General features: G+C 33.5%; 3 protein-coding genes across 3 annotated transcripts; 1 reads left to right on the forward strand and 2 right to left on the reverse strand.

Annotated features, from left to right (window-relative positions):
* Positions 1 to 2,958: 2,958 nt before the first annotated feature.
* On the reverse strand, positions 2,959 to 5,878 carry HELRODRAFT_160923 (hypothetical protein; the record flags this gene model as incomplete). Its single annotated transcript, XM_009017845.1, has 3 exons — positions 2,959 to 4,267; positions 4,893 to 5,324; positions 5,472 to 5,878. 3 exons carry the CDS (start codon positions 5,876 to 5,878, stop codon positions 2,959 to 2,961), a joined length of 2,148 nt encoding a protein of 715 aa, XP_009016093.1.
* Positions 5,879 to 11,666: 5,788 nt separating this feature from the next.
* HELRODRAFT_160924 (hypothetical protein) lies at positions 11,667 to 14,338 on the forward strand (the record flags this gene model as incomplete). Its single annotated transcript, XM_009017846.1, has 2 exons — positions 11,667 to 11,723; positions 14,075 to 14,338. 2 exons carry the CDS (start codon positions 11,667 to 11,669, stop codon positions 14,336 to 14,338), a joined length of 321 nt encoding a protein of 106 aa, XP_009016094.1.
* Positions 14,339 to 15,310: 972 nt separating this feature from the next.
* HELRODRAFT_160925 (hypothetical protein) lies at positions 15,311 to 17,575 on the reverse strand (the record flags this gene model as incomplete). The annotated part of the gene is made up of 2 exons (XM_009017847.1): positions 15,311 to 15,730; positions 17,513 to 17,575. The coding sequence occupies 2 exons, from the start codon at positions 17,573 to 17,575 to the stop codon at positions 15,311 to 15,313; spliced, it is 483 nt and encodes a 160-aa protein (XP_009016095.1).
* Positions 17,576 to 18,971: the final 1,396 nt, after the last annotated feature.

The following is an 18,971-nucleotide window of genomic DNA, read 5'->3' on the forward strand; positions in this document are numbered from 1 at the left end:
AGTAATAATCTTTTTACGAATTTGCTAGAATTCGTTAGTTTGTCAGTTTTAATATTATTTAATTTTAATAAATTCTTGACAATTTAATTTAAAAAATTGTTAAATAAGTTTAAATTCACATTCACAGTACAATTTTTTCACATGAATATTATATTTTATTATTATTTATATATGTTATTAATTATTTTTAGTAAAAAAAAAACAAAAAAAAAATAAATTCCATAAAAATCTAACACAAAAACACAAACGAACGTAGCAGCTGCAAAAGTGACCGCAATCGTCTTCCCTGTGGTCTTCACGACGATGACAGTCGCTTCAGTGGCCATCATTTTTGGTCCTAACTTCATTCAGTGGATTGTAGCGTTGAGAGTACCAGTTTAAATGTATCATTGTGAGGCTGGAGTATGCCATATTAGTAGATCTTTGGTAAAGCAGTATAATATTAACATTATTATTTTGGTTACTTGTTCACCCATTCGTTTATTCATACATTTATTAATTTATTTAATAATTCATTCGTTCGTTCGCTTGTTCGTTAGTTCGTTCGTTCGTTTGATCGTTCGTTCGTTCGTTCGTCCATTCATTCATATGTGACATTATATTATACTCGATATAAATAAAACTAATTAGAACATAGGTTGGATGGTTTAACTTTTAAAATAAAATCGAAACATCAGATATTTTTGTGTAATGGAACCTGAGATTTATTTATTCCTTTTAGAGAATATACCAATTTTTCGCTAATTTTTTTAATTAATTTTATTTTACAATAGTAATAATAATAACAATAGTGGCAACAGCAATAATAATAACAATAATGTGATATCAACAATTTGTGATCTTATTAAATTTTTCAAGACATTTAGTCTAAATTTTGAAAAAATTGTTTAATTTAATAATTTATTTTTCGTTAATTTTTTTTCAAATTCCTAATATAGTTTTTTACTTATTTTAATTGCTTGTATTCTTGATTAACTCCTTTATTTTTCTCTCTTTCTGCCTCTCTCTGTCTCCCTTTGTCTTTCTCTATCTATCTCTACATCTTTAATTGACAACATTGTTAATATGATTTTCATTAACATTTTTTATTAATATTTCGCTAATTATTTATTTTCATAGAGTTATAATAATAATAGTGGAAAATAGTTTTTTATTGGTTTGTTTGAGGAGAATAGGATATGTTCCGCAAAAATATTTCAGCCAAATGGGATTTGATCTTTCAAATTTCGTCAAAGAAGAGCAGATAAATTTTATCCAATAGTTGATAAATACCATTCAAATAAGCTGAATTCAGACGTGATGGCTTAATGATTAAGGTTGTCTTGTGCTTTATCGCTGTGTATATTTTTTTGATTACTTTGAAGAACCTAGGAAAGAGTGTGTCAGATCTTAAACCTTTAACCATTCATTCAAGAAAATTAATCGATCCTTTTCTTCCCGCCTCTATTTTTTCTCTTCTCCCTCCCTCTCTCTCTCTCTCTCTCTCTCTCTCTCTCTCTCTCTCTCTCTCTATCTCTCTCTGACAAAATTTTTGTTGGAAACCAATTTCAAATAAAATGAATAATAAAAATATTATTAAAAATAATGATAAAAATATATTCAATTATTAATGATAATTTTTTAAATAATTCATCATTATTATTATTATTACTCAACTTTTATTAGCCCTTCTCATAGACATTGTATGGTAAATTAACTGAGTGATAGATAAATAACGATGTGTGATGTGCAGGTTTGTGATTACTATTCGTTTGTTCATGTTAAATGAAACGTGTATGTTCCTATATGAATAAATGAGTGAGTGAGTGAGTGAGTGAGTGAGTGAGTGAGTGAGTGAGTGAGTGAGTGAGTGAGTTCATTTACTCTTCTTCTCTTTTCTTATCAATTTATCTCTTTATCTTTGATTCCTCTCTTTTTTCTATCTCTCCCTTTCTCTCCTCTCTCTTTTCTTTCACTGTATGTTTTGCTTTTTATTTTTCTTCTTTTCTCTTTCTCCGTCTTTCTCTTTCGGTCCCTTTTTCTTCGTTTTTATCTATCTTTGTCTTTGTTTCTCTTCCACTCTCTCTTTTTCTCTTTCTTTTTCTCTCTCTCACTCTCTCTCCTTTCCTCCTTTTCTCTCCGCACGTTAGTGTGAACGTGTAGGAGACCATAAAGAAAATGAATCACATAATTACATGCTGGCAACAAATATCACTCGTCGAAATTTATGTCACATCCATTCTCGTTAATTAATTTGGCCAATCCTTCCTTCGTTTATTTATTCTTTTATTCGCTCGTTCTTTCGTTCGTTCGTTCATGCAATTATTTCATTTTCATCAACAGTGATTATATATATATATATATATATATATATATATATATATATATATATATATAAATATTTATATTTTTTTTGTTGTGAGTCAGATCAGAATAGAACTCTGGCAGAAAACTACTCCACAAATATCGCTGTGTGTGTGGTGTGCGTGTGTGTCTGTACGTGTGTGTGTTGTGTGTGTGTGTTGTGTGTGTGTGTGTGTGCGTATGTGTCTGTATGTGTGTGTCGTGCTTAAAAATTTAATTGCTTCGTTGGCATCGTTGCAAGTATTTGTTGAATTCTCTCTCTCTTTTTCTCTCTTTCTCTCTCTCTCTCTCTCTCTGATTTTTTTCTTTTATTTTCTTTCACTCTCTCTCTCTTTTTCTCTCTCTCTTTCTGTATATATAAATATATATTATTTTCTTGAAAGTTCGTTCATTTCCTATTGAGTTGTTGACATTTTGGTAACAATTTGTTATTGTTTGTGTCTATTCAAGTGCGTTTTGTTCAGTAGTATGTTTATATAGTTTTACGTTTGTGTTTAATTTTTTGTGTATATGTATCTTTGTATGTATTTATGTATGTATGTATGTATGTGCGAGCCCTTGGTTAAAAACAATAGCCATAAAAACTATCATTTCGCCCCTGCTCAACAGATAATATTAGTGTACAGGGTCTCGCACAGAAGGGCACTTAGCAATGTTCTCTAAAATACAAAATGAATTAAACTTTTGTAACAACAACGATATATTTTGCTTTATATAAATTTTATCATTGGGATCACCAGATTTTTCAACTATTTTAGTAGCAATGTTATCAAAAAATAATTGTGTCTGTTTATCCACTGGGCCAAATGTCTCCACACAGATCGGAACAAAAACTCTCGTATTGTCGTTTAAATCTTTATACTTAGTATTTTTGAAATCAGCAGCCTTCACCACGGCGGAACCTTGCTCCATAGCCGTGTAATTGATGTACCTTTCGGCTAACGTGTGAGGGAACGTCACATCCCATGATAAACAACAGCCTTGGGACCACGGTACCAGGGTGTAACCATCTGGCCTGAAGTTGCTTTCAGATAGTAGGCCTGCTGGTTCCTTAACGGCGGGTATATCTGCTTTCTGGAATAATTTGCATATATAATCATTCATGGCAGAGTGTCTTGCTTGTCTTCCTGAACCAAGCCTACACGATAAACCATGGTGACCCAACTGAGAAACATCCGCCCCACACAAGCATCTGTAACCTGACACCACCGGCAACCCAAGTCTCAAGCATAAACTCACTCTAATAGAACCATTGTCGAGCCTTATACCACAAGCTGTACTGGGAATGGCCCTTAGCCAAGCAGACCCCAATTCACTTCTGACGGCCATCAACCTGGCCTTATCTGAGGGAGAGTCATTTAATTTCTCCAGTTTCGATTTTGAAACATTCAAAGATGGTTCATTCCATTTCTTCTGCGAACACACATTTATGTCCATTATATCTCCGTAAACCGTGCACCAACGCCGAAATGTTTCAAGTCTCAAATCATCCTGGTATGCTACATCCATTGGTAATATTTTATCCTGGAGGGCTGCCGTGGCCGCGGCCGATGACAAAAATGCTGACGGTGCCAACTCGGCAACGACACCCAAACCCAGTCCACCCATATTTACCGGCAATATAGCCTGCTTCCAACCTTTATCATCAAAAAACACATTAAATATCTTCTGAAAACCCATGCGTAGTTCGTTGTTGAATTCATCTGACTTTTGTTGAGACGGGCCAAGAGATGTACGTAAAAAGTATGACAGCCTTGGAATGAATGCTGCCTGCGTCAACAGGACAAGGGCGTCATGCTTGCCAATCTCCGTCATCATTGACATAATATGTTTAAAATCCTCCAGCTTTTTAGCCCAAAAATTATCATGGCGTTTTCCTCTACAAACTATCGAACCCAAAAATTCTAGGTCATTCATCTCAATTCTTTTAATATTTGATTGGGCGAGAGATAAAGCTGTTGAATTTGTAGTGATTTCGCATTTTTTTAAATTCAACTTGAGACCATATATTCACGACCATTACTGTTGATCAATTCCACATCATCCATTAGGTCCTTTACACATCCCCCCAACGCAATATCGTCCAAGTATGCGACAACAAATTTAGATCGAAATGCCTTTACCAGTGGGTCGATCGACAGCGAAAAGAGCAACGGTCCCAAAGGATCTCCTTGCTGCACACCTTCTGATGAAAAAATGATGCTGTTACCAAGTGACAGGAATGAATCAGCATCGTACGCCAACCAGCAAAAATTGAAAATTTCTGGGAGTCGAGATTTGACGCATTGAAGCATATGGTCACGACGAATCGAATTGAAAGCATTTGAAAAATCAAATTTAGAAAGCCTTCATCTTCCTTCATATTATTGACGAATCGCCTGACAGCGTGTATCGCTCCTTCTGCTCCACCGCTAATCCCGACACCGACCTGCTGAGGCTGGAGAATTGGACCCACCCTGTCCTTGACGACCAATAGCGCACATTTTGCAGCCCAGCGTCTCCATACACATCCAATGGCAATAGGTCTGACACCACCATCCTTCTTTGACAAGGCCACCAATCTCCCGCCAAACAAGTATGGAACTACCTCGGGTGGACAAACGCCACTCAACAGCAAATTGATAAAACCGGTCATGGCACTGATAAGTTCTGCTGTTTCTATTTTATCATGCGTTAAATCCCTTAAATGCTGTGGGGTTAGGCCATCTCTACCTCCTGAGGTTCCTTTTGGAAACTGCCTCAAGCACAACATAATTTGTTGGGGATTAACTGTAACGCTTGTCGATTCTTTGTTGGGACTTGGTTTTCTGTCCAACGGAGCGGGAGGATGTTTGTCCTTTAGGGAGTTGATAGTGTCTGTCGAATCCGGAGCCATCGTATCCGTCGATGCTAAAATCCTCATAGCATTTCTCACGTTTCCCTGTTCTATTTTGCATTTGACTAAAGCATTAAGCTTTGGTTTACGAACTCTCATCTTGCCCCTTTACAATTGGTTCGACAGATTTTATCAACTCTTCCAATGAGCCCTCTCCAAAAGCATTTAATCTGCTATTAATTTTTGCGCTGATGTTTTTTTTCCTCCACCTCGAAGATCCTTTCGGAGAATCAAGCGGGGAATGAATAGCAACCTGAACCAGAGAATGGAATTTGATGGGTTATCACAGATGTTTTTCAAAATATCCTTCAACATCCGGCCAAACTTACCACGTGATTGCTTGGGCACATGGTCAACTAACCGACAGCCCGATGATTTTTCAAAAAATTTTTCAGCCAGTGACGATTTACTCTTCATATCGACAGCGGTATCAAGGACCCTTGAGTCTTCACTCGTCTTTGAGATGTTGGCGTTGACGACATTGAGTGACCTTCGTTTTCTGCTCGAAGGTGGGTGCTTCAAAGATCCCGGACATTCTGAGCCTTTCACTTTTCCGCCATGTCTAACGAGAGTACCATCCTGCCTCACTTTAAAATGTTTATAACACACATGGCACAGAGTGAGGGAAGTCGTACTTGGTACATGTCCTTGACTCAACATTAAGAAACCAGCAACGCAAACTGTTATTATTATTGTAAACTGTACATAAGGCTTATAACATAAAATTATTGTAATTATTATTATTGTAAACTGTACATAAGGCTTATAACATAAAAAATTGTAGAAAGACAACTTTAAAACCAAGCACCTGTGTGCCGCTTAAATTATATAACTTAAATATAACTATATAACTTAAAATTAAAACCGGATATATAACTTAAGATTAAATACGAACATTTAATTAAAATTAATTAAAATTAAAATAAATGTGGATATATAATTTTAAATACGAATTTATTCGAATTTATAACATAAAATCTAAATCTGCCAACCTGTGCGGAGACCAATACACAAATCACACAAATGTATGTATGTATGTATGTATGTATGTGTGTGTGTGTGTGTGTGCATGCATGCATGCATGTAAGTATGTATGTATGTATTTTTTATATGTATGTATGTATGTATGATGATGTTTGTATGTATGTATGTATGTATGTGTGTGTGTGTTTGTAAATATCTTTTATTGTATATGTGTGTATGCGTTATATACCTGTGTGTGAACAATTGAACATGTATCAGTGCGTATAAGCCGAGTACACAAACTCAGATAATATGCTATCTAATCTTTAGTTGACAAATTTGTAGATATATGATTAAGAAGCGTCATTACCAAAGTTTAAATATAAACTCGATGTTTAATGACGTTAATATAGCTAACGACATTAAATACATTCATGACATTATGATCCTTAATGACATTAATATCGTTTATAACATTAATAATGGCATTAAGGTCAATAAAACAGAAAATCTAAAATACAATTTTCTTCTTTAATACAATTTAACTTATTCTTTAAAGCCAACAAACTTACTTAAAATATATTCTATCCAATTTTTATATAAAAAAATACTACACGAAATGAAATTTTCTCCATCGGGAAAAACCCAAGTTGAGGAAATAATCAATTAATCGACCTTACAACTTATATATAGTATATATATCTGTAGTAGTCGTCGAACCAATTATGTCAATCAACGTCGGTCGTCACCCGCTGCTGAACATTGCGGACGCGCCTGTGAGATTACACAAATGTTTTGTCTTCAATTTGAGCAGTGCATTGTGAATTATGGGGAAAACGCTGTGAATTATATATATTATATATATATATATATATACATATATAAACATTATATGGTGAATTGTATTTGTATACAATGTATACAGCGATATTTAAAGTGATAATATAATATTTGAAGTGATACTAAAATACCTGAACAAGTATTATGTTACTTAACATCAAAAGTAGTACTGTAATACTATTGACAGTACAATTATACATTTCTGTGGTTTGAATTTTTAACAAAACAAGCCAATTGTATATTTTGAATGAGGTTCGGTTGTATTTACATATAACAACGCTACTTGAAGGTTCAACATTCAATGTGATACAATGTAGTACTATGATATCTGATATATGATATGATCTCTGAAGTAGTACTATGAACATGTAATGGTGCATACAGTTATAGTTTTTTAGTGTAAATATTTAAAACAGTGACTCAACTAGGTTTTAATACTACTACTACTACTACTGCTGCTGCTGCTGTTGCTACTACTACTACTACTACCTGTAATAATAATAAAAATAATAATAAAATAATTTACGTTGTCAACAACATCTAGCGCATCTGAACTCAGATAAGCACACCGAACACCCATCTAGAATTTTTTAAATAACGACAACGACAATATCAATAATAACAATAATTATAATAACAACAACAACAACAATAATAACAATAACATGTCAAATGACCAACACAACAACGTGAACAATAACAAATAGAAATATTTTAAATACGCAGTTAAATTGTTGACGAAAACATCAAAACACAAAAAAAAAAACAACAACAAAATCAAAATGTTTTTTGATGACAACAGGCAACAATAACAGCAACAACGACAACAATATCAACATCATCGTTGTTCATTCATTTGTTCATGCATTCATTCATTTATTCATATAATAACTAAAGTATTAAATAATAATAATAACTAATAAAAAAAATTAATTATATTTTTCATATTTTCGCTAAATTTTAGAATGTGCTGAAGAAAAAATATTAGTGTCTTACTTGTTGCAAAATGAATAATAACTAACATTTAATCTTTCACAAGTGTGTGTGTGTGGTTGTATGGGTAAATATGTGTGTGTGTGTGTGTGTATGTGTGTGTGGTGTGTGTGTGTTTGCGTGTAAGTGTGCGTGCATTAATGTAATGAAATGTCAAGCGGTGCCGTGATGACATTAACAAATAAATAGGAAGGCACGACAATTAACTTATTTCATAACATTATATTTTCATTTCGAATATATTTAAATAATTAACTTTTTGAATTCGATAGTGTGTGCGCGCGCGCGCGTGTGTGTGTGTGGTGTGTGTGTGTGGTAAGTACAAATATTAATTAATGTACCATCATGAACCTACAATTGTACTTGAACGTGTATAGTACACAACCAGGTATGCATGTTCGCAACCATGAGACACACACAAACTCATTTCTATTATTATTTTAATTAATCAATTAAGTAATTAATCAAATAATTAATTAATGAACTAAAACAACAAAAAACTCTGCTAAAATAAAGATTCAACGACCCAAAATATATCTTTGTTTTCCAGTTTTGTTTGTCTGCGAGAAAAAAACCTTCACTTATTTGTTGTACTCTGTCGAGAGTTTATTGACGATTTTTTTATTTCTCAGTAACTTATAGCTTGTTTAAGCTGATTTTTAAACACGCACACAAAAACAAAACACACACACACGCACATAGAGACATACACACACACATACAAACACACACACAGACAAGTCGCCAAGCGGTTATATAATTGAAATTAAACTTCAGAAATTCGTCAAATAAATTAACACTGAATAGCTAGCTTGCAAATTTAAAAGTTTAAACATTTTTATAGAACATTTATATGATATCGATATATTGATATTTATTTAATTATTTTTAATAATATCAATCAAAAATAAGGATTAATTTATAGAAACATATAAATAATATAATTAATTTATAGAAACATATAAATAATATAAGGTTGTTACAGTTCAATTGAATTAGTATATTTAGGGTAGTAGGCTCAGTAACAAATAAATGATTGGGTGAATGAATGAATAAATGAACGAACGAACGAAAGAACGAACGAATAAAACATTGAATGAATAGATAAATGAATGAAAGGATTGATGGATGGATTAACAAATGAATGAATAAATGAAACAATCAGTAAGTAGTCGTAGACCCATACATGTCAAACTAAGTTTAATAAATCTTTAATTTGTATTGTGAAGCGTTTTTTCCGATGTGTTGATCTGGGCTATAAACAGAACATGTATGCTTGCGTATAATGTATGTATATGCGTGTGTGTGTGTGTATATATATGTATGTGTGTATGTATGTGTGTGTATAATTGTATATGTATGTATGTGTGTGCGTGTGTTATAAGAACAATAGATAAATGCAAGCAATGTCAAATGTTTCACGTTGAATGCTTTAAAGAATTATTGTCTTATTTTGACGTTGATTCATTCATTCATTCTTTATCTGTTCATTGGTTCTTTGAACTTTCACTGGTTTATTAATTTCATTCATTTCTTTATTTGTAGGTGATAAAATACTTTTGTTAGTATTTTGATTAGTATTTTTTTTTATAAAATTATATTTCTTTTATAAATATTTGGTTTTTTATTTATCAGCACATCAACAAACACCATAAAATCACATCAACACATTAACAAACATAACAATATTACATCAACAAACATCACATCAATCACATCTTTTTACAAGCCATTATCGCAAACGACGTACTATGAAATTCCGTGCAAACCTTCTTCAAGAGACAGACATTTTTATAGTCCGGCTTCAAATATGGCACTGCAATCAAATGAAGAAGCTCAATAAAACACAATCTAATAACCACTGCCACGCAAGCATTCACACAACACACACACACACATACACACGCACGTAAACATCCTTTACACGCACATACACATACACACAAATAATTTTACTTAAACATACTCATACGTTTATACAAGCAAAATTCGTCGAAACAGTTTTTATTAAGTAAATAAGTTTTTAAGAAAAATTTGACTTATATGAACAGTAAAGCAACAACAACAACAATACGATACTTATATGTGAATGAAATAGAAAAATAATTTCATATAACCTCTCTAAGCTTTAATTAAAATATGAGCATTTGATATTTGAAATTTTTATAAGATTCCTTTTAATCACATATCTTCATATTTTTCATCTATCACTCTCTTCTTCTCTGTCTCTCTCTTTCTTGTTCTCTTTCTTTAGCATTCTCTTTCATTCTATCTTCTTTTCAATTTCTCCTCTCTCTCTTTCACTCACTCTCTCTTTCTTTCTTTCTTTCTCTCTCTTTCTGCCTATCTCTTTTTCTCTCTCTCTTTCTCTTTCAAATTTTTACAAGTTCAGTTGCTTAGCAATGCAATTTTTTTAGACAACGAAATTAAACTGCGTCTCCGATAATAATAATAATAATTAATAATAATATGAAAATAATATTTAATAATGATAATAAGTCAATAGGTTGATGAATTATTTTATTATATACTGTATAATCAGATTCAATTTCTTCAGACAGCTTAAAATAATTCCGCAGACTTATTCATAACCATCTCTCTTTCTATCATCGTCATCATCATCTTTATTACCATCATCATCAATATCAATACCTTTATTATTGTCATCGTCATCGCCATCCTCGTCATCATCATCATCTTCATCATCATCATCTTCATCATCATCATCGTTGCCATCATGGTGATTGTCATGATGATGTTGTTGTTGTTGATGATGATTATGGTGAAGATATTGATGATGATGATGATAAGGAGTGTGACGAAGAAGAAGTAGTAGAAGAAAAAGAAAAAGAAGAAGAAAATAAAGAATATTTACCTCAAATATCAGACCAAATACAAAATTTTTATTTTTTAAACCACAATCTCATCAATAACAATAATAATGACCACCACAACAACAACAACAAACAATAGCAACAGCAGCAACAACAACAACAAACAACAACAACAAAAGAACATAAAATACACCGATAACGAACGTCTTAGTGATTGATCAATGAAATGTCATAAGATTTCTTGCCAAGATCGCGAGCACATACTCGCAGGACAAAAGAACAATTTTTACTTCGTTGTTTAAGAACGTTCAACCATTGAATGCATCGGATTGTTATTACTTCAGACCACATACAAATGTCACGTGTGTGTATCTATATAGATAGATATGCATGAAATATGAATTAATAAATGAATTCATAATTCATACGTGTGGCCAATTTTAAATGTTTGTGTAAAAGTTAACATTACATCTGATAGTTTGTGTGTTATTGATACACAACTCTAGCCAAGGCATGTTGTTTGTCGTTTTTTAGTTAGACGCAATTAAAATTCAGCGCCACATACACACACACACACACACACGCCGCATACATACACACGCCACAAACACACACCCACACCACACGACGTATATACACACAACCAACCTATAAATACAAACGTCACTTTCTGAGCTAACTCGGCAACCAAACTTGAAAATTATATCACAACGCTGTATAAAAATGAATGAAAATTAGTAAACCGTTATATTGTCGCTGTCATGTTTGTTGGCAAAAAATTAATATGACATAGGAAAAAACCATCGCGAAACTTTAAAATGGGTCTCGTCAACGAGTATGCAGCCGCACTCTTTCCCTTCCTTCCAGCATTCCTCGTTAGCGAGAGTTGAACCGCTTGTACGCTTCGCAGGTTACCTACCTGGCGTAGTTGAAGTGGCATCAAACAATGCTTGACTGGTTTCATCCGAGTTCAAAAGCAGGGCATCGACACCATTCCATCGACACCTAACATTTTGATCGGGATCATTATTCACACACATCCTTACAAACTAACTAACAAACACACACACGCACGCAAGCACGCACAAACATAAAAATATACATGCACATATACACCTTATAGTTAAACTGCAATAACTTTAAAGGCTTTATATTAAATATTGCTACTGACCTACTAAAAACAACGAACTTACCAAGTACCAAATTAACAATACACACCCACAGAACACACACACACACATACATACTAAAACAAACAAACACACACATACACATAAACACACGTTTGTTACAGCCTGTTTAACAGTACAATAAGTGAACTAATCAGATTTTGGTGAGGGAGAAAAACAAATACAGTGCTGTCACAATTTTATGTGGGCCGTTGTCTGTTAAAATGTTTAAGTCGTGTCGTGCTAAAATTGGTGTACTGTTCTGTACGTGATGTGCACGCATGAATTTGTACATGCACAGAAACCTGTACGTATTGTTTATTGTTGTACAAACACAGAAGCGTGCACAAACTTCAGTGTGTATGTGTATGTGCACTGTTGTCATGTACGTCAGAGCAGTCTTCTGATTGATTGCACTTTTCAAGTAACACACCTCACGCACACGCACGCACACACACACGCACACATGTGATATGGTTGACTTGACATTAACTAGAAAATCACATACATTCTGCAGTTTTATACTGGTAAAAATATTTCATTTAAAACAATTTTTCTCAACTTTAATACCTTCTGCCTATTTTTCATAAAGGTTTTTTCTTATTTCTTTTGTTGTATTTTCAATTTTTCTTCTTATTTTTTTCATACCCAAGTGTAACGGGTTTTAAGCCATCGCTGGATCAGCAAACCTGTAAATGTGATTTTTTTGAGACGGCCTTGATGCTGTTGCAATGTTTGGCCAGGTAGTAAAACCATCACCCATTAAACCCTTTTTTTTAAATAAATATATATCGATTGTAAAATCTTCAGAAATAGATGCACGTGAAATCCTGACGAGCAAAATTGCGCGCCAGACTTATTCATTCGAGAAAATAGGTTAGGTATGACGAAACCATTATTGAAAGAATGAAAATAACAATAATAATAATAATAAAAATAATAATTATTGTTATTATTATTAAAAATAAATAATAATAAATCAACGGTGCCACATATATTTTAGAAGTCTAATCAAATCTAAGGCATTTTCTCACTGAATGCACTCACACACGCACCAGACACACACAAACACACACACAAACAAACAAACGCACGCACACACGCACCAACTAAATGTGTTAGATTCGTGTGTCAATTAAAAGCAATAAATAACGTTTATTAATAATAAAAGGGTCAACAACCATAACAACAACAACGACTAAGACAACAACAATAATATTAATAATAACAACAACCATAAACCTGCATGAGTATATAAATATGTAATGACAACTTTAATAGCAAGCACAGAATACTACTACTACTATTACCACAACTACTACTATTACTACTACTACTACCACTACTACTACTACTAATAATAATATTGATACAATAACAATAATATATTTGTATATATAAATGATGACTCACATGTAACGAGATAGAAGAAATGACTGACGATGACGATGGCTGTCGGTTCGACTCCACGCTGAGACAATTTCGGAAGTTATTTTATGTCGTACACCAATCACCAATCTATTTATAGCGTGTGCTATAAATAGATCGGTGTATGACACAAATTTTACTTTATTTTTATGAGATTTTAAAAATTTTGTTTGTTATTTTTTTTATTCTTATTATTTTATTTAAGGTTTTTAATAAGTAGATCAAATAAAATAGAAGAAAAAAAAGAAATTATTGAAAATTTTGTGGTAATATAGTGGAAATAAAATGGAAATTAGCGAGAAAAGAGCCCTTAACTTGAGAATTTTGCCAAACGAGAATAAACTAATATAGCGGGAAATAGCAATTTATAAAATTTTAAAATCATCCCAACTTACGTAAAACCAAATTCTGAATCTGACACTTCTTCAATAAATATTAGATGAAATTTGGATAAAGATGAAACTATTAAACACAAACTTCGTATGATTTATTTGTGTTTGTTCAGACTGGCACGTTTTTATTGATGTTTAATAACCTCTTTTTTAATGTTTAATTAAGTTGAGGCTTGTGTATTTGCTGCCAGCGAATAAGTTTGATTGACTTGATCGAACGATACACACAAATGTTAGGTGTGTGTGTGTATGTGTTTGTGTTTATGTATGTGGACGAGAACTTCCAGCAACTATAAAGTGCTTCCATGTAGTTTGCAATCTGGCGTTGCGAATCAGCCAAGCCTCATACACATGACCACCAAGTGGTGGGGGTGGGCAATGCTAGCAGGAGAGGGTGAAAGGCCAATAACCAGTACCTTAAAACTGGTGTTCTGTTGGTTCCTGGGTGAGGATGTTCGTCAGTTTCGCAAGCAACCCACCAAGGATAAGGTCAAACTCTGACCTCAAACCTTAGTACCAACAGTTGTGCCATAGGAATGGTTACACTACTTTACAGTTTAGTGTGCTAAGTGAGTATGTGTTTGTGTGTGTGTGTGTTTGTGTGTGTGGATGTTCGTACTTACATGTACCCTACCCAATAATTGAAACATGTAAAGTATTATAACAACAAGGTATTTTTTGTATCTCTGTCCGTGTTTGTAACCATATACCTGCGTTTATACCTGCTAGTTTGTTTACAAGAGGTTTTATCCTATTAATCGTTTTATGTGTGTATGTTCGTATGTGTGCGTGTGTACGTGCGTGCATGTGTGTGTGTGTGTTTGCGTGTGTGTTGGTTTAAATTTAGAATTAAAAGATCAGAGGCATTAAATAACAAAATTAACTTTGAGTGGGAACACCCTTAAGTTATATATATATATTTATATATATAACACATTCATTTAATCATAGGTGTATATACACGCATGTATCCACACATACATTTTTACATGCACGCACAAACGCACGTACGCATACACACACACATTTTCACATAGACAGACATACATATGCACGCACATACACACTTACGTATGCAAACATACACCTCTACATACACACACACACACACACACACACACACACACACACACACACATACGTACACACGTATTCATACACAAACACATATGCGTCGTGCGATCACACATGCCTATATTATATCCGCACGCACGCACACATACACACACACACACACGCACACACACATACATACACACACATATACACATACACACACAAACACAAACCACACACACATACATGAAATGCAATGAAGCGTTGAAGGAAATTTAGTTATAATTCAAATAGTGAGTTTCTAAAAATTTCTGTCACCCTTATTTCGTGTATTCAGATGAGAGTTGCGAGATCCAGACGTACTATTCATTTTGATTTATTAAGCATATCAAAATGTAGATATTTAAAAAGCAAGAATCAAACCAAAGACAGCATACAAATTTCGCTACAGATAACAAAATTTCGAAAATAGTTTGAAATTGGTTGTTGCGTATTGGGACAAACGGCACCGATTTGTGAAGCATAATCACCTGGAATGGCGGCAGTGAAGATGAAGATACTCATTGCCGGATTGTTGTTGATGGGCCTAATGCCAACATCAGCCACATCAACCACCGATACACCAGTGCCTACGACCACGACTACGACGACAACCACGACTACGACGACAACTACGACGACAACCACGACTTCGACGACAACCACAACTGTGTTTAACACAACTGCAACAACTGCAACAACTGCAAGTACATTAACGGCTACTTCAGATGAAACGATGACTTCGGCAGGCGAGACAAATGGAACAACGACATCACTTCCAAACAGCGGTCGGTTAAACTTTTCATGAAAAATTTTTAAATTTTGAAATGTTAGCATTAGTGTATTGAAAATTTTTGTTCACTTAAGATTTACACAAATTCGCTGAAAGTAAGTTATAACCAAGCGGTCGAACGCATCACACCACAAACATACACATGGAAACACAAAAAACACACCTAATAATTGTGTGTTTCATTCAATCACACACACAAATACACACACACACTTCACATCTCATTAACACAAGTTGACCATTTAACTCTTCCCTAAATTCTTGTTCTGTCTGCTGAGCACTTTCGAATTATCTTTTTTGTAAATTTTTTGATTCTTGTAAATTAATGATTCTCTTCCTTTCTACCAGTTTCTTCATACATTTAACTTGACAATTTCATAAAAAATAAATATTTATTTATAAAGTTAATTAATTAATAAGATACACAAAAAAAGGTAATTTTGTTGATACTTCAGTGAAATTTACGTTCAAAATGGTTTAAATCAGAAGTGGACAAACTTTTTGCTGTGAGGGCCGCATTGAGAACTATTTTACCTTTGAAGGGCCGCAAATGTAATTAAATAGCAAAGTTTTTCGACCCAGGGGAGAATTTTTTTAAGATTTGTGACTCCTTTTTTGGTCATAATGTCTGGCTGACGACCTTTTTTGGGCGAACAAGGTCTCGCAGGCCGCATAAAATAGCTTCGCGGGCCGTAGTTTGCCCACCCCTGGTTTAAATACTTGTTTGCTTGTTTGATTGATTGGTTGATTGTTGATTAGTTAGTTCATTGCTTGCTTGCTTGTTTGTGTGGTTGTTTGATTGATTGTGTAATTGATTGATAAATTGTCCGTTTGTAACAAAATTATTTGCTGGTTAATTTATAAAAATTGTCAGAATTTCATTAACATCAGTAAAATAAATTTATACTACTCAACAATAATAATAATAATAAAAATAATAGTAATAAAAATAAAAATAATAATAAATAATAAAAATTAGTTTAAAATTGCATAATAATCATTCGGTAGATAACAGACGAGATGCAGCTGTCAACTGTGTACGTGTGTGTTGCCTTCATAAATAAAATTTTCGTCCATGAACAAATTTTTTATTCTTATGTGTTGTTGAGAGTTTAATTGGCGAGATAACGTCAGAAACGTCCATTGTAGTCACACACAATGACTAAGATGATGATGAAAATTGAAATAAAAACATACAACAGGCATATGTTCAAGCTTCTCAAAATTTGCAGATGATAAACAGGACAATAAAACTAAGTAGAACGAACTGTTAAACGAAAACTAAGAAAAGAGAATTGAGTTTGAAAAATTTTAAACTTTACAATCACACGATTTATAATAAATGATGATTTAGATAATCCAGCCAATGAGAAAAGTGTATTCGTGCGCGCGTCTGTATGCGCAATTGTACAATATGTAAGCTTTCCTCCATCTTGGAGTGTGTTGGTTTGAAATATTTCTTTTGGCACTCATTCAAATCCTTAAAAGTGCAAAATTTCTGGGATAGTCCGGATCTTGTGGGTTTTCATATCAAATTATGTTTTATCTTAAGGTCAGATAATTAGGAAATAAAAGGTGATTTCTTATGTTTAAATGATGGTAATTGGTAATGTAACAAACACAGATTGAAACGAATCGCGCACGTGTTGAAACTAATAAGTTGATTTGTTATTTTTATAAAATGTTTTTGCTATTAAATTTAATTAAATAATTAACAATACTTGGGCTTTAATGTGCCACATTGAATAAATAAATTAAATGGGAAATTAACTTTTGATTCAACTGACAGTGAACCACGTGTGCGACGCTCTGTCGAATGAAAAGTTATTTAACGACACGCCGAAGCACATATCAATCAAGGAATCATTTTCGAAACTCTATTAAAACATTTTAACAAAACTATCATTTAAACAATGATTTCACTAAATACCGATTAATAAACATATTGCTTTTGTATTTCCCACCAAAGATAAGTTAAATGTTCACCCATAAGATAATAAAGTAACCAAAAATAAAAAAAAATCAGTCAACAATTAAAAAAAATTTCGTTTCAATATTAAATCAAAACCAAGAAAACAAACCAGCAGCCAACGCATTTCTACGATGAAGATTCTGTAAAAATAAATTCATATGGTAAGAAAAAGTTAGAAATATATGTCATTCGATTTTGACCGAATGAACAAAAAAAACATAAAAGAACGCGTATGTTAAACAGAAGCAAAGTGAGTGGCGGCTTGCTTGTGTTAGGGACTTTATATATAAGGCCATATATAAAAACCTACATTGTATGATATTACTTTATTACATACATGAATATATTATATATGAAGATACAACCACAACAACTGCTTCAACAACAACCACGATGACAGAAACGACAACTGAGCCTACAACGACAACAACAACTGAATCAACTACAACAACTACTGAAGCTACAACCACAACAACTGCTTCAACAACAACCACTTTGACAACAACGACAACTGAGCCTACAACGACAACAACAACTGAATCAACTACAACAACTTCTGAAGCTACAACCACAACAACTGCTTCAACAACAACCACCTTGACAACAACGACAACTGAACCTACAACGACAACAACAACAATTGAATCAACTACAACAACTTCTGAAGCTACAACCACAACAACTGCTTCAACAACAACCACCTTGACAACAACGACAACTGAGCCTACAACGACAACAACAACAATAGAATCAACTACAACAACTGCTGAAGCTACAACCACAACAAATGCTTCAACAACAACCACCTTGACAACAACGACAACTGAGCCTACAACGACAACAACAACTGAATCAACTACAACAACTTCTGAAGCTACAACCACAACAACTGCTTCAACAACAACCACCTTGACAACAAGGACAACTGAGCCTACAACGACAACAACAACAATTGAATCAAGTACAACAACTACTGAAGCTACAACCACAACAACTGCTTCAACAACAACCACTTTGACAACAACGACAACTGAGCCTACAACGACAACAACAACAATTAAATCAACTACAACAACTACTGAAGCTACAACCACAACAACTGCTTCAACAACAACCACCTTGACAACAACGACAACTGAGCCTACAACGACAACAACAACTATAGAATCAACTACAACAACTACTGAAGCTACAACCACAACAACTGCTTCAACAACAACCACCTTGACAACAACGACAACTGAGCCTACAACGACAACAACAACAATAGAATC

This window comes from Helobdella robusta (assembly GCF_000326865.2).
Source record: "Helobdella robusta unplaced genomic scaffold HELROscaffold_2, whole genome shotgun sequence".
In the NCBI taxonomy this organism is placed as follows: Eukaryota; Metazoa; Annelida; class Clitellata; order Rhynchobdellida; family Glossiphoniidae; genus Helobdella; species Helobdella robusta.